At 30.8% G+C, this 25867-nt stretch overlaps 1 protein-coding gene across 1 annotated transcript; it reads left to right on the plus strand.

Moving 5' to 3' along the window:
* Positions 1-2634: 2634 nt before the first annotated feature.
* LOC124362899 (RUN and FYVE domain-containing protein 2-like) lies at positions 2635-21529 on the plus strand. Its single transcript, XM_046817774.1, has 5 exons — positions 2635-2801; positions 5527-5624; positions 13939-14128; positions 15470-15700; positions 17621-21529. Exons 1-5 carry the CDS (start codon positions 2679-2681, stop codon positions 17759-17761), a joined length of 783 nt encoding a protein of 260 aa, XP_046673730.1. The 5' UTR covers positions 2635-2678; the 3' UTR covers positions 17762-21529.
* Positions 21530-25867: the final 4338 nt, after the last annotated feature.

Genomic DNA, 25867 nt, shown 5'->3' on the forward strand with positions numbered 1-25867 from the left:
TATAATTCGATTTGATAGGTAAGAGAATTAAGGTACCAAATTGGAACTTAACTGAATAATCAACTAACATGTAAGTTTTTATTTGTTTTGTAACATTCTGATTGAATTACTGCTTACATCTAACTCTTAGCAAAAGGTAGACATGTGAAGAATTATGATTAATTATTGTGTCCAATTAGAGCACTCTGTTCCTATCTACTACTCGTTATTTTGCGATATAAATAAGTAAATACGTACGTATTATAAATATAAAAAGTTAAAGTTAACCTTTACAAGGCTCATGTGATCTGAGATTGAATGCGGGTCCCAAGGGATGATTTTCTTTTTTTTCCAGAAGTTAGATGATTTGAGGTTGCATAAATACAGATTGAAAATGCCCCTGGTCATCAGTGCAGGGGCACCTCCCACTTCTGGTGAAAAAAGAAAAACGTCCCTCAAGATAGTACCCAAATTCAAGCTCAGATCACATGAGCCCTCTTAAAGGTTAACTTTAACTTTGATACGTATTTATCATAACCTAATCTAAACCTACTTATATTGTATAATAACAATTAGTCGATAGGGACAAATTGGCCACCTTAAAATACCAAAGTATCAGCTTAGCTAACGCTCAAACCACTACAAATTTATATTAACTTTGGAAATATCACTCTTTGCATTTATTAAGCTGATACAGTTCTTTCTATTAAATTGGGGTGAATTAGAATTTTTAGGGCATAATAGGCCTGTATTTAATATACTGTTGAGTAAAATCAAAAGATGGTTAGATCCCATTAATTGAAAAAAGGATCATTTTAAACAACTCATACTTATAAACTGCAATAAAATGTGGGTCACGTTTGGCCAGGGCCTAGTATCAAGGGCTGCACCATTTTGCCTGCCGGCGTGACCCCCTGGTCACGTGACCGCATACGTCACGAACCTGACGTCTGCCGCGTCTACCCGCTTGCAACTATGGGAGCGTTATGGTTTACACGCTATTACACATCAGTAGAATAATATAATTAAGGACAGCCTTATATATTCTTAAACTGTGTGATCTGCTGAAACTAGCAGTATAAATATATTTCAGTTTATATCGATTTGAAAATTGCACAACCACAAAAAGGCGTGTTTGAACATTGAAAGTTTATAAGCGTTATTTTTTTGGTTAAAAACAAACTTTTAGTGGCAAAGTTGTAGTAAATTAGTTTATCTATAAGTTTCATTGGAAGAATTGGAATAAAATATTATTAATATTCCCTTAGGCTTTTCTATACAAATGAATAATAGAATAATTTTAGAAAAAAATAATATCCGTCGAATTTACTTTTTTCAATTTGCACACATCTTATTGGTTAGTAACTATTTAAATAATTTTATGGACATGTTTGAAAATATTTTGTGACTTACCTTAGGCAATGTAAATGTCTAGTAGAACCAATGACGAAAAGATTGCAAGTCCAAATAAAATTAGTTTGTTCATTTTACAGCATTATTTGTTTACTGTTTTGTTTAAGACGTCAATACTTAAAACTACAATTATGCATGTTAATAGATTGATACCACTAAATAGTTACAGCACTCATTTATCTAGTTCAACACTGTTCTTCAGAATCCCGCCTGATGAGCACGATTGATAATACGAAATAATATTTCCTTATTCATAGTGTTATCGAAATCAAAAAAACACTGGTTGTTTCCATTTACTTGTTAGACTTCTCAACATGACCACTTGTAACTTTGAGAATGGACCTAGAATTTTATCCATTCCAGCATCATACAGCAACTACCCTGCTATCGATGTGCACTTCATCAAAACTTAAAACACAATATGTATCTAGCTTGGATAAATTTTCTGTACAGTTAGACATCAAAGTAAATACATTATGTAGAATACCCGGCCGACAAAATGATCACTACACACATAGGCATACTTACAATTTACCGCGTCTCCTTTGATAACCAAATTTTACAAGTCTCACTGTCTTTTGGAAACTTATGGTACACTACTCGCTGTTCACTTCCTTTAGTCTTTTTAGAGTTATTTGGACAAGTAGCCACAGCACAACTCATTTTGACACTGCATAAATAAACTAAATCCACATCAAATCACTGAGGATCAACCTCAATTAAATCACTTCGGCATGTGCAGCAGCGTGTAAACGACAGTGCGCCAATGTAACACATGTTCAACGCCAACACGGCCAGTCCCTGCAAGTTGCAACGCGGTGCAGGCGCGGCGGCGGTATCTGGCCTGATCAGGCCAGCGACGTCACGGCACCCCCCTCCCACCACTCCGCCTGCCGTGGCGGCACCGCGCTGAGATCAAAGAAATGGCTCAGCCCTTGATATTAGGCCCTGCGTTTGGCATTAAAGTGACTCTGTTGTAAAAGTAAAAAAAAGTAAAGAATGTCTTATTTTACCAGGCGAAGTTAGGGCTAAGAAGCCCTCTCTAACACTTAACCTGGGGACCAACGGCTTAAAGGTGACTTCCGAACCACCACCAATGGCCGGGCAGACGGGTCGCTTGCAAGGACAGGATCGCTCAGCGGTCACCTGTCCAAGCAGCAGCCACGCTCGGCGTTGCTTGATCTGGTTATCTTGCGATAACCGCCGTACCCACTACACTGCGCCATTGGCGCCTGTTGTGTTATATAACAAGTGTTAAACTTTTTCAGATCAGCCTTAAAGCAGAGATGGAGGTAGCAATGAAACTACTGGAGAAAGACATCCATGAGAAACAAGACACAATCATCTCTCTGCGTCGCCAACTGGATGATATCAAGACTATCAACCTGGAGATGTACAGGAAGTTACAGGTTAAATTTAACACAAATCCAGATATTTCTATTAATATCTGCAAGCTAATAAGTTACTGATAAAACTGTGTGCAATCAAAAACAAACTAGTAAAACGTAACTTGAGGATCATCTAGTCATTATGGTTGTGATTCATTCAAAATGTCTGTAAAAGTTTGTTTCCACTTTACAGACAAGCATTTTACTCTTCTTTTAAATTTCTCATGAAATTGTCTCACAAAAACTTTAAGATTACAACTAATATGGCTAGACACAGAATACCAAGCTCCTTCACTTAGTGATAGTCACAACAAAAAGTGATGCCAATAGTATCTCTCCTTGGCACTTCATTGGCATGAAAAACAAACAGTTCAGGAAAATTTTGATCATAACTCCCTTGATTGTTTTTTTATTTAGTCCGTAACCAAAAATCTATAACCACTAGTAATAGAAAATTCACTACAAACAAATATCATACAATGTGCCTATCTTATTATTTGTACTTATGGCTTGAAGCAATATGTTGAGGTTCTAATTGTGCAACACAATTTTATGTAAATAAAAAAAATACATTAACACTTAACTCACAATAAATTAATTCAAATATTACCTTAGCGGGTCGACCAAGGAAAAAAGTGTGGTTTAAAGCATTATGATACAGTTGAGCCATCTTAAAAAGACAGCCTCATATGTGGCTTTATATACATACGTGCATGTATGAGGGAAGAAAGAAGGTAATTAACTTTTATGGTCTTACATTTGGAGTTGGACAACCAGTTTTTACTTTGACCGTACTGTCAGTCCTTATGTCAAATAACCGTTGCAGCATGTTTCAATGTGTCTGTTTGGCAGGAGTGTGAGGAGGAGCTGACACAGAAAGCGAACATGGTGAGTCGTCTGCAAGAGAAAACCACACAGATCGGACTACTCCTGAACAACCTCCAGAAACACAATGAGAAGGCCTCCACCCCTTCCAACTGACTCATTCTCCCTTCCATACATCCCACCATAGCATAGCTGCGATTCGGGTTATCCAAGCAGGTAGTGTTAATCTTGACCAACTTATGAAAATCAAGAAATAGAATCATGGGAATTTTGAACTTCAAGGCATTTGTAGTTAGAGTAGAGATTACAATTGAAAACGCCGTCTCACCAGAAGGAAAGAGAATGTTTTGAATCTAACAAAAAAATACAGTTAAAATAGTGATATAACTCTGACTAGTTATCAATGCATTAGATAATTTCCATTAGGGTGATAAATGCCCACCTCTGATAATGTTAAAACTAAAGAAAATATCAAAAAGAAATTTGGTGAATGTTACCTACCAAAAGGTCAGTGGAACACACTTTTTGCTGTATTCAAAATTTTAAGAAGATGCCCCTTATCTAAATACTCTCAAACAACAACTCTCCTTATGATATCTTATTGGAAGGGAAGTAAAAATTGGCTTAAGCAAAAATATTTATTTGTTTTACCACGTATTAAAGGTAATAAATTAAATTTGGCATTTTCAAAGTTTTAAAACAGCAATTATGATTTTTGTAATGTAACATAGAAATGCTTGTCTTGAATGCAACTATTAAAAAAAAATCTGTAGTTTAAGCAAAATTTTTTTGTGTTTTTTTTTGTTTCTTTCCAATAATGTATTGTAAAGGGGTAATTGTTATATTTAAACATTTTTAAAACATTTTATGGTACCTCCTGGTCAGATATTAACAAGGGCGGGATTTTTAATTATCTAGGACATTGGTATTTACGAGTAATATATAATATGGCTAGAACATAGCCATATCAGTAAAATTGTGTCAAGAATAACTTTAGTTTTGATAACCCGAGCGTGCTATCAACACCTTTTTGTATCAACATTGGTCAACTCAGATGAAGATTTTTCACATGCCTACAATGTTTATGTGGCAACAAGACACAATATGAATATATTATGATACTGTTCATTGTTAATGCATATTAGAATTTATTAGAAACTTTAGAAAAGTCTGTTTATTTTTTTAATTTAAACCATAATTTTTGCTATGGTCGAACCTTAAACCTCTCCTCTCAACAAAGCCAACTGCAATTTGTGTTGTTTGTTTTGTTTTTGAATATTTTTGTACATGTTGTGGTCTAATGAGATTTTGGAACTATTTAGGCACTGTCTCATTTGATCTAAAGATTGAACACATGTATTACACAGTTATTGTTCTATTATTTGTTATGGTAAAATCAAGTTGTTTTTTTATGTTAAAAAAGTAAGGTCACTTTGTTTTTATGATTGTTTATAAATAATTTGTTATAGTTTTATCTCTGTGAAGCTGTAAAACGTATGTTTTAGACCTTATGCAAGTAAGTGGGAAAACAGTACTTTTTAATTTTTCAGTTGAAAATTTGTAACTGTCTCATAAATGGATGGTTAAAAGTTATTTAAATTAAATATTGAAATTCATAATTTTAAGTGCGATTAAAACTGCACTTTATAGTAAGAGTAAGAGAGGTGTTATAATTTGATTGTTAAGCGTTCATTTATCTTCTGAACTGAGTAAAATCAATATAAACTATTGGTGAAGTAAAATGGACAGTGTCATAATAGCTTGAAATCAAAATATTTATTGTTTTCTTTTATCTGCTGTGTTGTTTTTCAGTTTTGCCGAAGTGACTAGCATCTTACTATTTTTTTGCAATACATTATTGTTCAGTTATTGCTCAATGTTTGTTGCACTTTGTTGAAATGGTGTTGTTGAATGTTTGCAGGAGTGTGAAAGCTCTCTTAGGCACAAAACTGAGCTCATAGCTAAGCTGGAGAGCAAGAGTTATGCTATGACTGACTCTTTGCAAAAAATGGAGGAAAAGTACGTACCTTGAATTACAGGTTATGTAGTTCATGTAGGCTGGTATATGTTTTAGTAGCTACTGTAAAAGATACACCTATCTAAGCTAGCTCTGTATTGTGTCTATATTAATTTGTGATAAAACGCATCTAAACAGTAACACTGATTGAATTAATATTTTTGGTGCTCGATACGTAATTTTGATTTTTAAAAGGCTAAAAACTGTCTGAAATTCCACTTTATTTCATTTAATCAGTAATGTAACTTAATTTTACTGTTGTCAGTATTAAGTATTAAAGATTTTTGGTGTTAATGATATTTAATGTTAATCATTTGTCTGTCTTGGCATATAAGTTAACCAATGAGTAAAGTTACATGTAAGATATACTAGCTGAATGTACACTATTTAGAGGCTGTGAACGTATTTTATATCAAATGTATATCAATATAAAAAACATGTTTGCAAATAATTACAAAAGAAAACGCTCATATGCTGGAAAATTGAAGTGTCTTAATAATAAAACTAACCTTATATTTCTTGATGGTACAGTTTTATTACAAGGAAACATGCAATTAAATAGGTTATTTTCATTTCAAATTGTAAAATTAAATAAGTATAAAACACAATTAAATTTCCATACAATTTTTTTTGTGAGTTCCATAGTTAAAAGTTTACAATTATACGAAATTTGTTTCTTAATTAATTTTACCATTACTGCCCTTAAAGTATCACGGGCAGCTGTCATTAGATCGTATATACTAGGTGGAGTCAAGAATTTTCCAAAATTGTTTTCTTTATCATCAGAAAGGGTTTATCATAGGGAAAATTTCACTACCTGCAGTTGGCAGCACTCACTGTTGATGAAAACATTGAAATGTCTGGGATTCTTTCTGTTATTACCATAAATATAAAGCTGTAAGTATCTACCTCAAAAGAATTAAGTTTATTTGTTGGAATTTTAGTTCTGTTTTCGGTTTCCAAATGATTAATGTTTTGTTTGAAGATTATATAAAAAAAAAATATTGTTACTACCGCAATTTTTGTCAAGAAGCTGTTATCTTTGTCAGCTATGTACATAATATCCTGAGAATGTTTTTTTTTACTTCTCTTTTATCAAGTGACATAATTTTAGAAACTGCACAAGCAAATAATGAATGTAAAAAACTTCATGATACTTGTTCAAATCAGAACTATTAATTACATCTATCATCTGTGATGGAATTAGGGGAATGTTCACATGTCTGAAAGACGTATTCGATGTTTGTGCAAACATCATAAAAGCCATTGTGTTCCTCTTGCAGTTCTGACTTTTCATAACATTCCATGGGTTTTGTACAACATCTCAAGGATCTTAGCTTATGATTTTTGAAAGAAAACACAGAATTTAATATTGGAATGTTACTTCAAAGATAGCATACAAAATCTGATAAATAAACATAGACCTTCATGAGAATCAACCTGCACCTTTAAATTAGATTGTGATGTGCTTCATGCTTTTGTTGGCAGTGCTTCCAACCACAGGAAGAGGAATAACTTATTCAACAGACAAATTTCTGCTTGAAAATAAGTTACAATTGAGGAAAAATGTTGACTCTTCCTGCAGGAAGGAATTCTTAACACATCCTGAAACTCTGAGAGTTCAGAAAAATGTTATTCCTGTAGGGAAATGCTACTGGATTGAAAGTATTGTCAATCTATTAAAATAATGTTAAATTGTACTTATTTGGTCTTTCAAAGAGCAAAATCCCGAGGTTTGTACTGAATTGTGACTAACAAATATTACATAATCTAATTAAATTCAGCGCAATTACATTTTAAAAATTCTGAAATGACTAAAACTGCATTCAAATTGAATTAGCCAACAATATGAACTGAATTTAAAGTTACAGTATCTAATTTGCTATCCAAACTCATCTGATGTAAATAAAGAAAAATTTATTTTTAAGTATTATTTTTTCACCCATGTATTTTAATAGAAAAGTGATAAATGTAGCAAAATCCATTATCTGTAAATAAGATTGATTGACTTCAAAAACAGGTCAGCACCTAGACACATTTTTTTACACTTAATAGAAGTGTTTATCTCTTAAAAATGTAAAACTCTGCATTTTTTATAACTGCTATGTGATTTGACAGACTGAATCAAGAAACACTAAACCAAAACTCGATGTCTTGTTTGGTAATTTAGATTTATTCATCTATAACTTTTTTATGTTGCTACTTTCATTACAGGTGCATCAAAATTGGAACTTTGTGATTGACATGGAATATTTTATTTTGTAAAGTGCCTTATATTGTTTATTTGACATAAACTCTCCTTAAAATTAATTAAACGCAAACTGTTTATAAGTTGATTGCTATGTGTTTATAAAGTGCTCATCTGTACCATGTGTTTATAAAGAAAATACACAGAGAACTATAGCAGTGATCCATGAACAAAATAAAATTTAAAGTAATTGAAAACGAATTTTGTTATTTATTTACTATAAGCTAATTTACTTTTGCACTTAATTTGCACAAATATAATTATGCCGATTTCTGATTTTTAGAGTGTTAAATTATTCCACAAGTTATTGTTAGATTGACTGCTAACAAATAACAAGTTCGTCACTAGACAATATATATAATAAATTTTATATATATATATATATATATATATATATATATTATAATATAATATACATACATTTTTGCAGAAAATTAAATCAATGAAATTTGTATAAAGTCAGGATGATAAATTCTTTTACAAATTTAGAACTGTTGTGGATATACAAAAATTATAAAAATTTAATTCTTCAATCTGTATTTCCCCTTATGAAAGAATTAAAATATTTTTATAATTCAAAAAATATGATTTGCATAAAACATATCCACGTTGAGTATATTTCAAGATAACAGCAATTAAAAATTATGCAACTGCTAACGTAATTTATTTATCATAGTGTTAAAAAGTATAATGTAGTAATCAATTATTGGAATTTTGATTTTTGTATTATAATGTAACTTTTCTATTGTATTAGTATTTGTCTTTCCAACAAATGATTATTTTTAGTCAAAGACGAACCACAAAATAAGTTCTTTGAATTCTAGTTTTTCCCATTTTGATGCATCTTGCCTCTTCCTTGTATTCTACGATAGGTTAGTTAGGCTAGGCTATGTAATGTAACGTAACGTAATGTAAAGGAGGTGAGATGGCAAATATTCACCACAGGCAGCCATTCTTCCGACTGAACTGAACTGATCTTGTATAAGCTCTGTACACTCTATAATAAATATGCTTCGATATTTCTCAGTCTTTTATTCATTCATTCACTGTTCCGTGTGTGTACATATAATTATATATTTTTCTGTTTCACCCTTTTTATCCATTTTATTTTCGGCTGCACCTGTTGAATGATTTTGCCATTTTCCCTCTTTATTTTTATTCCTCATTTATTGGACTATGAAAGAGTATTTATTAATAGTTAAAACGTGTTTACTAACCAGTTACTGCAAATTAAAAATATTAGGTTGGTATTGATTATAAATATTGAACTTGGTTTGAGTTCAAAATGGTAACATTTGTAAGAAAAAAGCTTGATGTCGGTCAGTGTAATAGATCAAAAGAAAAGGTGTATTTTCTTAGACAACTCTGTACGTATTTTGACTATTTTTACAAAAGATTTGATCAGGAAATACTCTTTCATTTTCACCATCCTTTCTCATTTTTACCAGTTGCTTTCTATGTGCCTCCTGGTTTTCTCCTAATATTTCACTACTTTGTTGTGTGCTTGCGTCTAATGTAGTTGTGAGTGCTTTTAGTGTGTAGGTAAGATTTTCAGACGTCTATGTACCCATAGTTAGACATGGTATGCAAGATTTAACTTTATTTCCAAATTCGCATATCATATTAAAAGACAGATATTTTCTTAACTCCCTAGTTTGGTGCTAACTGAGAAAGGATCTCATAACATTATTAATACACAGTACATAAGCATAAATGAAAATGAATTTTAACATACAGATATATTATATAAATGAATATTATAAGGAGCCTAAGTACTGCAATATATATATATATATATATATATATATATATATATATATATATATATATATATTGTTAGTTTGCTTATTTAAAGTGTATGTGACAGATACGGCCAAATACAAAATAATTGAATCGGAAAAAGTAAGGGTTCTGTGGTGTAATGGTAGCACATTCACCCGGCAAGTGAGAGATCCGGGTTCGACTCCCGGTGGAGCAAGTACTTTTTGTGATTCAATGTTTATTGAAATTACATATATATATATATATATATATATATATATATATATATAGTAAATACTGGTTCAGACAAGCTTGCCAACTTATATAAATTTTACAACAGAATACCTATGTTTCATTAATTTTTGAAAAAAGAATACTTAAGTATGCAATTTATTTATAAATATGCAGATACCAGGATTAACTTATGAACTTAAGTGAATTGATTTTATAAAACATAGGGAAATATAATGTATAAATATATTAAAAATGTAACAATAAAATAAATACGTAATGATATAACAAATATAAAAATACTTTGCTGCCATTACATTGGTGAGAAACTGCTAGCAGTTTAACTCTTGGAATGCCACGGTTTATGGTTTTGGAGCCAGTCAAGGAAACTAGAAATATATAACAACAGTGCATTGCACTGCAAGGGTTAATGATAGTAGAGGTTAATTCAACCTTTAATGGTTTAGTTTTCTGAGAGCATCTCTCATAATTATGTTGTACTATTTTTATTAATTAAAAATGGTATTTATAAGAGTTAGTGTGTTTAATAAACCGATGTGACAGTGTGAATATGAACTATTTTGCATTGTTACAACTTTCAAAATTGTTATTCAGAATGTTGGTACTGCTTGAAAATGAATTTGGAAGTAGAAACTCTAAAAAAACTTAATATTTAAGGTAGGAGTACATCACAACACATGGCCTGTAACAGACTCAAAGTCAAAATATCTTTATTACATTATCATCAAGATAAGTATAGTATCACATTAATAAGACATTAAAAGATTTTAAAGTTAAGGCGTCAATTGCAACAGTAAAAAAATAATTTAAAGTATAAAAGGGCCGATCTTGTAGCCAGTTCTTCAGGTCTCTTCTAAAGAGCCGCTTGTCGCTTTTCTTCAGCGCGTGTGGCAGGTCGTTCCACATCTTGGCACCGATTTAGCTTGTCTTCTTTTCAGTGGAGCTGAGTTTGTGCACAGGTAAGGCAGTAGTTGTTGGCATGTCTGGTGTTGTACTGGTGGAATTGTGATCCACTTCTAGCAGATTCTGGTTCCTTGATATGGACCGTGAGTTATTGCCTCTAGGATGTACAAGTTGATCACTGTAAGAATCCTCAGTTCTTGGAAGGCTGCTCTACAGGATTCTCTGAATTGTAGATCATACAGGATTCTAATGGCCCGTTTTTGGAGGATAAGAATGCGCTGCATGTTCCCTGCTGTAGTGCTGCACCATACTGCGATCCCATATCTGAGACGTGGTTCAAATAGAGCATGATAAGCTGTTTTTGTGGTTGTCATATCACTTACATTTTTCATTCTTCTTATAACAAACAGTCCTGTACCTTATTTATTGCAGAGAGTGTCTATATGAGCCGTCCATGAGAGTTTGTCATCAAGAGTTATACCAAGGTATTCTGTGGTTGTGACTTCTTCCAGTTGAGGTAGTCTTCTGGTTTTCTCGCTTTGCTTATCCAGTATTAGCTGCTTAGTTTTACTTTTGTTGACAACAAGGTCATAGTTGTGACAGTATTGTATTGCCATGTTTAGGGCAACAAAGCTGTCTACTTCAAGTTGGTCAGCTCTTGGTCTACCAAGCAGCAATACTGAGTCATCAGCATACATACATCAGCGTTTCACTGTAGTCTTGCATGTACCTGGGGAAGTCGTTTGTGAAAAGTATAAAAAGGACAGGTCCTAAGACCGATCCTTGAGGGACTCCTCTAGTAATTGGCTTTGGTTTAGAGCTCACTGTTTCTATTTTGCCATCTACTAAATGTGTAATTTCAACCAGTTGGCAATTTACAGATTTATTTACTCTGTGATTTTATTGTTGTCATCATGGTAACTCCTAAGATCAAAGCAAAAATGTTCGCTAACACTCAGCAAAATCCCATGGCTGTATACATGCACCATCATAAAACTCAACGTTGCTTATATAGAAATGAAGTTTCAAAGGCTGTACATTAGTTTGTTCTTGAGATATCATGTGGACAGGCACAAATAAATAAAATTTGTCCAGCTTATTAAGGATTAAAAACAAAAAGAAACAATTTTGATCAAGCCCATTGCACAATAACACTCACCATACGCTGCTAGAGTCTTTTATCAGATTATAGCTGTTAGAGGTCCTTAAATTTTATGTCATAGTTCATTATAATTATATAAATCACTGTGGTCTAGTTTAGTTCTAGTAAGTGTTAACTCACACAATTATATATCCAGGTGTTACAAAACTCAATGGTAAAATTCAAGGCAATAGACTTGTTATATATAAAGAAAGTAAACAATTTTATGACAAATGAGCCTGAAAATACGTATTTACATAACTATCCGAGATATATTTAATGAAACATAATTATGCTGACAGGTCTCTTTTTCTGCATTAAAGCACAAAACACTTACAACCCATATTTATATATTATTATGATATATTATATTAATACATGTTATTAACTCCACTTATAGGGTTATCTATACATATTAATGTAATGAAAGTAACTAAAACCCTTTTATTATATATTTTATAATATAAAAGGGTTTTAGTTACTTTCATTACATTAATATATTAATATAATAATAATATTATTTATATTTTATTATATTGTTATTATTAATAATTATTTATTTGGTTATTGGTTTAAATCAATTTGATATAAATCTCTAATGTATATAATTTCTTTTGATGATATTATTGTAAATTACTCTTCAAGGATTAGCTGATCTAAGAACAAAGTAAAACTTCCATTAATTTTGCTATTAAAAAAATTCTAAAACTACTTAAAAACACATTATTGAAACTCTTTTCTTATTGGAAATAAGTAATTATTAAAATATAATTATTACTTTTATTCAGTTATCTGGGTCCGAAGATGTTCTCATTGAGTACGAAAGGCCTCACAAAAATAAAAAACTTATATTATTGGAGAGTTTGTTTTAAATTAATATACTTAAAAAAAGTTCACTTCAAGCAAATTCAAATCTTTAAACATAAACTTAAGCACCACATTTGTAAAAACGATTTCTAATGAAGTATTAGTTTGCAGTTAATAGATGGTTGGTACCCGTGGGGAATCCAGGGATTTGGGAGAGGTTTAGATAAGTGGAGGTCTGGAATTTTAAAAGTGATAATGCAAACTTGTGCATTTTTAAGGTTTTCTGATCATATTATAGGTGGTTGGTTTTAAACTGCTTAGTCCATGTTTCATATCTGTTGACTTAAGTTGGCTTTCCGCAGCAAGGCCAAATTATTTAAAGAACTTGTGTCAAGAGTATTGTGAAATAGTTTGAACCGAAAATTGGAATAGTCACTGGCCGTGTAAGCCGAAGTACAATGCATATAGAAAGCCTTGTGAAACGTTTGAAAATTTTTGTTCCATGGGAACTTATGCCGTTAACCATTTATCATGGTACTGTCCCATGATGGCCGAAGTGGTACCAAAAGATCCATCATAAGACAGTGCCATAATGACTAAACACATTATTAAATATTTTTTAATGTTATTTTTGACTCAAATAATAAAGTTTATGTATTAAAATAAAAAAAGACAAATAAATATTTATTATCACCAGAAAAAAACAATAAAATAGCATATTTTCCTTAATTAGTTCTTTGAGTTATAAAGCTACATACCAAATTTCAACTTATTACAAGATACCATTCTGCAACTAGAAATAGGTAAGTTAAACAGAAAATGGTGGCTGTTTCAGTAATTATTGTGTTTTAATATGATATTTTGGTTTGTCTTTGATCCAGCAATAATGCCTGAAGATTTTGGTAGAGAGTTCTGTGACACCCTGTATATATGAAAGTATGAAAACACTTATACTTTTTCATAGAATTGCACATTGTGTAAAGATTGAAGTCAGTCCATAAACTACTAACATTTTGCGAACACAAACATCAGAAGATGAATAAATTATATATAAAACATATTTTAATTTAAAACAAAACTTTTGCAAAGCACACTGACCCAGGAGAGAAATATTTGTGAGAAACCAGAGCAAGTGAGAGGGTGTGAGAGGTTGTGTGCTAACGCCGCCGGACGGCAGGCAGTCAGAGTTGGCGCGTCTGCGCAGTGTGGCAGAGGAGGCGCTTCGCCGTGCAGTAGGTGAGAATGCGGCGCATGAGGAGAGGCGAGGGGTGCTGGAGGGAGAGCTCAAGGTGGAGAGAGAGTGGCGTCAATCCGTCCAAGGTACCATCGTCAGTGAACGAGACAAGATTGCCACCCTCCAGCAGGAGATCTCTCAACTCAAGGCAGTTGCTAATGTGAGTGTAGTTTTTTCTTATTTTGAGGCACTTAAAACGATAACCTATTTTTACTAACCATCCATTTTATATTGCAGTGAAAATACTATTTAATATATTAGGTCAGTACATTGTAAATTGTAAAATCAGCTATATAAAAAAATTAGATTATGTTTATATATAAGATTAAAACACTATGCTCAAGTGTAGTAAGATGAATACATTTTCATCAGTGTTACTTCTTAACCCTACAAGAGCTTTCTGACCAACTTAGTTTAGTTCTGTAATTCCTCCACAGAAGAATAATAATGAAGACTCATTTAAGATGTGACTAATTATTTGGCTAAGGGAACTGAGGAAGACTATATGAATCAATTAACATGGAGCTTACCAGCCGTACAATAAGAGGATGAGGTTCTAGAGAAAGGAGTTTTCTCAGAACAGAAATGTACTTTTTGAAAGATCTAGAAAGAAATCTGACATTATAAATATCTTTTTGTGATCACTTTGTAATGTAAAGGAATTTAGTTTATGTAAAATCTGGAAATCTATGCAATGGGAAATGTAATGTAAACTGAGGATCCTCTGTCTAACATTCTACCAGAGAGCTACTGCCCCTTTATAACAGTGTAAAAAGAGTTGTTTTTAAACTCTCTGTTATAGGGTTAACATTTTATACAGGAATCATATTTAATCACTGTATTTGTGATGTGTCTGATGAAGATAGCCTTACTATCGAAGGGCCTCACAAAAATACAAGTTAGTATTGGTTTATATGTTTTAAATGTAATTAAGTTAACTGTACTACAGCTTGAAGGACTAAATAGGAGTGTTTTTAGAATGGCTAATGCAGACTGAACAATAACTGAGGATGGTCGATTGCTATAGCCTCAACTGCTTATGCATATTTTCTACTTTCCACAGTTCAAAATAAAGCGATTTATTATAACATAAAAACAAACCAAAAACATTTTATGCCCTTTTTTATGACCTTAAAAATAAGATGTAACAGGTTGAGGATTTACATTTAAACATTTTGAGTTGTTTCTCGGCCTCCATTTTAAGACTTTAAAGGAAAAGCTTGCTTTACCCACTAAAAAACAATTGTATAGCTATAAACATTTACCCAAATAAACGATTTTTAGTGCATAAGCACTCATTCAAAAGTGGGTGGTGGAGCAAACATTTATGTTTATCCAGTACAATATGTTTATATTATATTTTATTGAATTTATGTTTTGTAATAACTAAAAAATTAAAACAGGCATAAAAGAAGAGTTTAAAAAGTTGATGCGATAGTATTAAATATATATAATTAAGAAATAAATGAGTTTTTCATTAGATTGTTTTCCATGCCTGCAGAAGTATGTGGAGCTGCAGGAGGAGCATTATAGACTGAGTGAGCAGTGTCGGGAGCAGGAGCTCACGCTGGAGGAGCTTGGGACACAGCTCAGCCGCAGTAAGCTCCAAGTGTCGGAGCTCAAGGAGGAGGCCAGTGTGACTCGCAGTGTGGCAGACGCGCTGTGGACGTCAGACAAGGAGGTATCCCACTGTAAGGCCTGCAGTAAGGAGTTCAACATAACACGCAGGAAGGCAAGTTATTTTATGCAACGGTTTTAGAAAGTTCGTTATTATTTATTACTAGTATTCCTTATACACATTCTGACTGGTCTGTATGTCTGTGAATGAACAGTGTTAAATTTTTCTACCACTTTTGTTTCAGTGCAAGTCTAGAACTGGCATGCATTTTAGCCTTAACTGGCCTTAGCTTTTTAACCCCTTGCACAGAGTTAAAAAAAATTAAAGGAAAAATTACTTACTTCACAAAACATAAAGAGTTTTCAGAATAAAATACAGTATATTATAAGATAAATAAAAATTGGGTTTACCTTCACATTCATGAATGTAAAGTGCTTCGAATTTGAAACGTTTATTTTTTTTAAACAGTTTTTTTTATTTTCTGCAGCCTATAGAAAACACTAAACACCTTTAATTTAAAAATAAAAAATATACAAAATATTTGGATTGTTATATAGATCAAGAAAATGTCTACTTATAGTACAGAATGAAAACTACGTAAAAATAAACAGAACAGAATCCATATACTCAAACAGCAATTGCTGTTAAATTGCATAGCTTGTCGGATACCTTTAACTTTTAGTAGCCTGTAAAATATAAAGAAACGTTTTATATATAAAAGTGAGTACATCAGTGAGCGTCCATTGTCAATATTTTTGATGATATTTACACATTCATCTCTTTACGTTTATTTTACCGACGCTAATACCAGTCAAATTGCATTATAACCTATTCAGTTCGAAAGCTCGTGAGTTTTTTTAAATGTTTAGTGGTCTTTAGATTTCTTGAAATCTGTACTGAATATTAGTCTACATTGTTTTCATCAGCTGTTTTTTCCAGCGAATTGTGTATGCATTGTTGTTGCTCAAATACAAATGTGTGAATTTCACTGTTTAAATTCTATTTAATACTTCTTTTTTTAAATTCGTTGTTATATGTACTAACTATTAGAAATGATAGTATGCTGTAAATATTATTTGTTTCTCATAAAAGATACTCAATAATTTAACTTTCGTATATGTATGTAAATATTATGAATTAATTAAACAATCTTATAGCAATGTATATTTCTGTGTTCATGGCAAAATTTGCTACAAGTAGGATTTTCTAAATATTGTATTGCTGCTATATTTAGTACAATATAAAAAATATGAGCATTGTTATACCAATGTGTTATATAACTACTGCAAGTATGAACAAATTTCAAATGTGCGTTTTTTCGTAAACTTTTTCGCTTTAATATACCTATTAATATATTAATAAGTATATGAAACAAATTTTATGAATATAAACTGTTCAACATTGTACATTTCTGTCTTGAGGATAAAATGACCCTCAATTTGGTTATTCAAAATTTGAATATGTTCAATATTTCATATAAATGTGCATACTTTTTGCAAGTTTTGTTTTTATTTATTTTTTTTACCTTTTTTATTTTAAAGTAAGAAATTTGTTTTTTTTACTTCATAGTTACACAGTCTGAAAGCGCAGTTCTTTGCAAAAAAAGTGGTATATAACACTTTATATTTAAGTTGCTATGTATTATAAATTTTACAAGGAGAGTCTGCAAAACCTCACAAAATATGATGGACGCTCAGAGGGTTAAAAGAAAGTGCGGAATCGGCCGATTACGATAATTTAGTGTTTATTTCTATTTGAATGAAGATTGTTCAAATGGTGATGTAATTAGCAGGTGATATTTAATTTTTCACAAATTACGACTCTTCCAGTTCACGATGGGAAAAAGTATTTGTAAATCATGACTCTGCCAGTTCTAGGTTTAAGTTCTGTTGTGGTGTACAAATCTAAAATCTGTATTTTTATACTCAACTCTTAATTGATTAATCCACTAAAAATCCACATTTCCTTATTTTACATGTGTTACCTGTAACTTTCCGAACTCAAATAACATGAATATGTGAATGGATGTTACAGCATCACTGTCGTCACTGTGGTGGTATCTTCTGCAACAGCTGTTCAGACAACTCCATGTCACTAGCATCGTCCGCTAAACCTGTCCGGGTCTGTGATGACTGCTACGTGTTACTCGTTGCTCGCAACTCTGTGGTCCACTAGCTGCTGCTACTCGCTGTTTGCTTATGTGATATTTGCTCAAGATGTCTCACCGGGAGCTTGCAGCTTATCATTAGCCTTGCTAGTGTTGGTTCTCATTGGTTTGTGAGTCGTTCGCAAAGAAGGTTCTTCCTAACATTTTTTAGCCTGTGTATAAGTTAATCAAAAAAAGTTTTAAGATGCACTATTGATATCTAAAAATTTTACTCACACAGTGGTGTAATAGTTGAAGGTTATAATACTATTTGTATGTTGCTTCAAATGTACTTGCTTTTGATTTTAATGTTCCTTGAAAGCAAATATTGTTTAGAAACTCAGTAATACTTTAAAATAGTGATGAAAAAAAAGTATTTTTGAAGAAATAACAAATCACTAGTTAAAAAGACTTAAGTCAAATGACAACACCACAAAGAGGGTCTGGTGTTAATTAATAATTTCATTTCACATCTTTAATTACATAAGGTGCTAGAACAGTTTTTATACATTGTAAAAAGATAGGTTGAAGAATTTATGTAAAACTACAGACCTATTATTTTAATAAAAAAATAAACTTTGTAGCTTTTTAGGAAATATTTTAGGTATAGATTTGACTCTACCATATGGACCTTACTTTGTATTACAATTGAAATTTTTCTCATATTAATTTGATGATAAAAAAATCCCCACTATATAAAATTTTAAATTTTATTATGCAATAACAGACCAACTATTTACTTTGGCTGCTCATAGTTACATCAAACTCAGAAATACAAAATACTGGTGATTATAAATGAGTTACCTTTTCTTTCTAACATATATTCAGAGGTAATATATTTTAGTCAATCACCTTGACTCATTAAAGAATTAAATTATCCTTTTATAAATGTCATGCATGAGTAATTTATTAAGCTTAAAATTTCTTAATTGTTATCTTGTATTCAGATGACCATTGCATTCTTGTATTTTGGCCATTTTTGCATTCAGCGTAGGATTTCTTCTGTCTGTGACCTGACGAGAAGTGACGTAACACTATGACTATTACACCATTGAAAAGCCTACTGATTTCGACCCAATTTAAAAATACTAACTTGGACCAACGAGTCGCTGCCGCTGTGAGAAATGCTTGAAATCATAGAATATATTGCTAGTTATATTTTTATGACAAATAGAATGTGTAGATATGTCTAGTTTTTTAATATTGATAAATTTGGTAATATTGTTAATGCTAAAAATATATTTTCATCATAAAGATTCTTTGTTATAGCATCTTTTGGCATTTGTTGAATTTATAATACTCTTATTGTAGCATATGTGATTATGTTTCATTTACTATAGTTTAATATGTTATGAAATGAAAGGATTTAGCCTTTTAATTCTTCATCCTAATGGCCTTTTTAATTTTTCAAATATTAAATCCATACTTTCGCTGAGTAGCGTAAAATGAAAGCACAATGTATTTTAATTCCTAAGTACATTAAGTATTAAAATGATTGAGTTTTAACAATAGTCACTATATGTTCACTGTGGTAAGAAATGATCCTCTTGCTGGGTATGTTACAAGATCCCACACTGGTGGAAGTCTCATTAGCAATAAACTTTCCCTCAGTGTGTTAGGAGATTTCTGCATAAGATAATGTTTCATGTGTTATGTTTCATCAGATACATACCGAGCACTCTAGGGTTGTGTTTTTAAACATTAGATTATCTGTGTTAAATATGGCAGTTAGATTCTAATATGGTGTAATTACACAAGGCATTGATACACCCTACTGCACCAAGTCAAGTCAGTAAAGTTTTCTTTAATAAATATGTTAAAGAAAATACATTTTTATAATAATTAGAAGCATACCAGATTTAGTTAAGAGTGAAAAGTAAAAAGTACAAATACATAGTAGAAGTTTCAGAGTAACTTCTACATTGCATTACTTTCTGTTTGGAATAGTTAAGCAAACCTCTGAAATCATGTCGTGAATGCAAGGATTGTTAGATTGTTGATCGATAAATTTTATTGCATTTGGTACAGATAAATGGATGAAATATAGAATGCAGATCTTGTATCATACAAGCAAATGTGCGATTGTGTTAAGGTCTTTTAATGATAACTGGAACTGTTAAGGTTTACTAAGACTCTTAAGGTCTAAATAATAACCGGAATAATAAATAGATTTCCTTAACCCTTACTACCTCATGGCTAATATTAAATAACAATGTTTTTCTACAGTCTACAGTAATTTAAAAGTACAAGTGTTGATAATATATATTATGATTAGTGAGGAATTGTTACAACACCCTGAACAGTATCACGTCCGCAAATAGATACTGGACAAAATCTGTCCTGCAAGTTCCTAGTAATCTGATGCGGGAAGTTTAATTTCTTCAATAATTTAAAATAATCAGCTATAAGAGATTATCTATTTAAGGTTTCCTTTAAAATATTGTACCGCTTTTCAAAAAAGTTTGGAGTCAAAAAGTGGTCAAGTAACAATTCCCATTTCATGATTCATCAAAGGAAAAGAAAGATATTACTGTCTATCCCTGTATAAAATAATGGCAAAAATTGAAACTTGTTTTGTAATATTTTTAATTTGGCCACTTTCCAAAATGGGTAGACAACTCAAAGCATTGAAATAGTAACTACAATTTTGTTACCGTACTATCAGTAAAAAGTAAACTAAAAAAACGTACAAAAATAATGTTACATTGTTCCTTCAAAATATCATCTGTTAATTAATAATTTTGTATCCTTTTGGATATAAAAAAAACAAAAAGCACTTGTTTAGGCATTTAGTGGGAGGGGAAAGGAAGTATCTTCACCAATAAAATAACACTTAATTATATGGCGATCCTTCCCAAAAATATTGCAATAGAATTTTAATAGTTATACTTTGAAAGTATGTTATTTATTAATTGAGTGAATTATTAAAACCTAAATCCTCTAAATTTTCATCTTTTCCCTATTTTTGGATACAAAAAATTACCAACACTTTAAAAAAGCTTTGTCAAGTCTAAAAGTTTAGATAATTTTACATTCAGTAATTAAAATCATTAAGAGGTATGGTTTACTTTATATTTCCGTTGCGTTTTATACTGATTATTACTTCATTAAATATTGCAAACACATACACAGAGGAGCTGAATATGTTTCTGCCACATCAGCTAGAACATACAGTATGAGATTTCTCTTGTAACACAGTGAACGTATTAAACAATTTCTGTATTTTTTTTGTATTATCAATATTAACACAACAAGATAATAAATATTTTTTTGTAATTTCTGAGGCTGAACGTTTTGTACTGAATTTTGTGTGTAAAATTGTTAGATACCTGTAAAAAGGTGCTTTAATACGTTATGTTGGAGATTTTGTTATACCATGTAAATGCTATCAGTTTTTGTGCACTCAAGGATTATTGATGTGTTTATGTTTTACTTTTTTATGTTTGATTCTTATTAGGATTTGTAGGTATATATTATAATAATTATAATATATATGTATATTAGGGTCTAATATTGTAATTTTCTGAATATCTTATAGTTTTATCTTAGTGGAATGTTTTATAATTACTAATTAAATATTGTTTGTTATTACGATTTCAATAATGTTTATTGAAACTACAAACTATACCCTTATTGAGTTTGTTTTACAAAACTTCATTCCATTTTAGGACTACTATGTAGATTGCATTTTGTTAATGATTTTTTCACTGGAAAAGAGGTACATATAAGCTATTGTTGGCTAAGTTGAAATTGTTATAAATTTTTTGGTATAAATTAAATCTGCACTTCATGTCCCATGTACTCTCTCCTTCCCTGCAATACCTGTAGGTGTGGTGGTGATTGAATCTCACCTCCCCTCATCATCGCCAAGATTTAATTTTGAATTTTAGTAGTGTGTTATGTCCAAAGATTACAATAGAGTTGTGATTATGTAAACTGATTGAAATGAATGTTCACTGTGATACATCCTGATGTTGATGCCAAGCGGTGTGATGACTGGATGAATTTAAATTGCCTATTAAGTTGTAATTTATTAGTTTCAATTAACCTGTAGGATTGTAATAATTGTATCAGGACGTTTTACTAATAATCCTTCTGACCCTGGCCATTTTTTCAAGGAACGTGCAAAAGATCTCAAACAATTTTGGACAATAAATAAGTTTTGTAAAAATTCATTACTCAGCTATTTTAAAATTTATAAAGCTAATTATTTTATAGTTGACTTCTTATTAAATTTAGTTGAAAGAAATATAAATAACAAAATATCTTGATAAAGTTTGTTTTATAAAAATACATAAGTAAAAATAAAATAAATAAATAAAAAATATTCAAGTTTGTCTATAAAATCCCTATATGTAAACAAAATTGTCACACAAATAATTATTCAGCTTAATTTAAATTTAATTCTTGTATAAGGTGAAAAACTTGTAGACATAGCTTATAAGAGGGGTATTGTTGATATTTGTAAATACATTAGCATTTCTTGTTTTGCACTGTAAAAAAAATTAACATTGAATTTCATAATACCTACTATAAAAAAAAACCAAAATCATTTTGCACGAAATAACAAAAAATGATTGCCACCAATATTTACCAAAACAAAAAATGTTTATTTACAATATCTATATACGATTAGAGTTTGACTCTTTTACTCATAATTAAGTAAAATGAATAATAAACTAACCAAATAACACCTTTATAGCATTTTAAAACATAAAAATATGAAAAAGGATGGAATATTCATTTACAATAAGTCACAAGTGATGTAACATTGCTAGTCAGCAGACACGAATTCCAAATACACATATCTGTAGTATTTCAAAGCACTTGGTAGAATCCATGGCCAGTAAATAAACATATGTCTGAAGCTGACACAAATTTTACGATGTTCATACAAAATGAAAGTTAGGATTAAAGGGCTTAATTTAATAATAAAAAACTAATCAAACTTAAAATAAAATGTTTATTATGTTGTTATCTGATAATGACTTCTGCAGGTTCTTTATACAAATCTTTGTTTACTTAAATTAAATAATTTTATTGACATGATATTACTTTGTTCTTGTTTTAATTAATGCCTGAAAAACAATTACTATCCCCACATGGGTATTAGTCTGTGCGTATTGACAATATTTCATCAGTCTGCACTTGATTTCTTGTATAAGTATATTATGAGGATTCTATACAGGAACAAGTTGAATTGAAACAATTACACTATAGTTAATTATATAGCATTTGTTATTCGTATTATGATGAGAAACTTGTTAGTTAATTTTTATTTCCAGACTGATTCTGCATTATTTATTTTAAATGTAGAATATTTTCAGATTTTTTTATAGACCAAAAGCCCTGAAAATCAAATCATGTCAATATTATAGTTTTGAAGTGATTGTAATTTTATAACATTGTTATCATTTAGTTTAATATTGTAAATCTAAAACTTTTTGTATATTATCCCATGTATCATTAATTTAATATCTTGAGTAACACACATAACTAAAATTTTCTCATTCACTTATTTAATTATTTTATGCTGAGAATGCCAGTATCAGAAATAGAGTTATAAAAGTAAAATGCTACTATTAAAATAATACTCACGACCGAGGTATTAAACCTTACAACTTATATATTGGATGTTATATGTTATTGTGATTTCGTGATTACGTCACTTTATTTTCAGAGTCAGCAATGCTTACGAAAAGTGCTGTGATTACGCAACAATCTTTGGAACAAGGAATTAATAGCTAGATAATAATTATAATCTGATAATAATTTTTGTCAGCCTGCTTTGTGTTTTAACACTTCTTTGATGATACAGTAGTTCTAAAGCAGCTATTTCTTTTCTTTCTTAGTATGAAATTATTGCATGTTTAGAAAATGATTTCTGTAATGATGGATTAATCTAGCAATGAAAAAATGTACCAAGTGAAAGTGAAGTCGAACTCTCAACATTAAAGAATTTGTCAGAGAGTAATATTTTCCATAAGATGAACTAAAACAACACAGAAACCAAAACCAATTTTTACTAAATTTGATTTTGAAAATTATGTTTTTACTTTAAATTCGAAAATTTTCAACTATGGATGACATTGATTTATATCATACATACATTACATGTTACGTATGATTCCATTTTGCTACATTGTATGTAAATTTAACTAAACAAACATATCCATAGAGATTTTAGATAAATTAAATTAAGTCTTTATAATATATTCAGTAAAAATTCACTGGGTTAAACAAAGAACACTGATTTATACATAACAAATTGTGAAAATTCCTTAACTTTTGAAATTGATCTTATATATCTATAATTCCAATTCATTGTGTTAAACACATGGATATGAGAGTTCCACTGAGATCTGGTGAGGCTCGAACGGCAATCTATAATCAGTGTAAGGAAAAATGTCATTCATTTCAATTTATTAATTTCAATTTCATTTCAGTTCAGCATGGGTGTTAAACATCTCCATAGACTAATAAGTACAAAATGTATTGGTAAAACAGGTAAATTGGTTGTGAGAAACCAAGAGAGTTTCTAATCGTCACTGAAATTGTCCAAATGCTCATCATTGTACAGTTCAAAGTAGTATCCACCAGATTGATAAGTATCTGGCTGAATAACCACTAGATACGATTTTCATTCAAGTCTGTGAAAAACGACCGGGGATGAAGGATAACCCTATTTTACTTGTTTGATGACATTTTGAAAATGAGTGGGTAGTTTGTAACTGATATCAGGTAGGTACACATTTCTTGACCTGAAAATCCACTCAAACCAAGTTTTGTGCAAACCCATTTGTAAATAGCTGAAAACCCCGTTTCCTGCCATTTCGGTAATAGATAGCGACTTCCGATTTGTACCAGTGTTTCTTTTTTATTCCCTTTTCAACAATGTGTCACATGTGGGGGGGTTGCCATTTGAAAATATCAATCTATTGATATTCAAACAAAGATTGTCTAACTGTCTGATGGATTAGACATTGATTTCTAAAGATTAGTTAAAAAATACAAGAACAATTACCATTAAGATATGTAAATACTCATAAGAGATACCAAAACTTGATTCCTATGTCTTCGTTAAAGTTAAGAATTCTTAATGAGGATTCTCCCATATTTTTAGTTAAAAGCTGTGACACTGAGCATTTTCCACTCATAGTTTGTAATTTCTCAAATGTTTTGAATGTAATATTAAAATCACACCAAAAAATAAATACATCACAATAGTGCCAAATAACAATTTGTATGTTGAAAATCTGAAAAATGACATAAATTGTTTTTATTTATATTGTATCATACTCTTTCATAATTATGTGTCTACTAAAATTAATTAATGATTTGAAGATTTTGTGCCAGCGTCAGAGTTAGGTGTTTCCTTTTAAAGATGCAACATTTATCTTATGTCCCACGTCTCTGTTATTGTAATAAACAATTCACTGAGGACAATAAGCAACAACTTGTAAACCACTAATACTGTAATGAACAACGTACAAAGTGACAGTTAAATACAGACAGCCAAATTAAGTGTACTGATCAAGATTGCTTTGACAGTAGGATGAGAGCAGTGACTAAACAAACAAAGAAGTTTGCAAGGCTAGTGAGTAACTAATGATGAATCTATATTATGTCACCCAATGATGAGACACTTTATAAACCATGTGCATTATGATCACAACAAATCTGCTTTCTGATCAATTCTTTAAGTTGTGCCGGATTATCAAGTGTGCCGAAGCATATAATGCTGGATTAGAGGAAGTTTACTTCAAAAGTTATATCAGGGTAATAGTTTTTTACCACTCTATTATGAAGGGTGTTAAATATTTTATACAACATGAGAATCTGCCAGTGGTGCAACTATTTACAAGTGCTCTTCACTCTAGTTTAGTTTAATCTTTGTTACGTTTATTTGTAAATATAGTTAATAATGTTCTTTTATATTGTAGTGTACTTTCTTTGATATCTTTTTTGTTTTCGAAATTAAGCCTTATTCCAAGCCATGTTATGTAATTAGATACGGTACTTGTATTTTAAGTATTGTTTAAACATTATCAGACTAAGCAAGTGCATGATTCTAATGTTTTTTTGTGTTTATTTAATCATAGTAAATCTTGATTTTACTCTACACCTTAAAGCGT

The sequence above is a fragment of the Homalodisca vitripennis genome, chromosome 5 (genome assembly GCF_021130785.1).
Source record: "Homalodisca vitripennis isolate AUS2020 chromosome 5, UT_GWSS_2.1, whole genome shotgun sequence".
NCBI lineage: Eukaryota > Metazoa > Arthropoda > Insecta > Hemiptera > Cicadellidae > Homalodisca > Homalodisca vitripennis.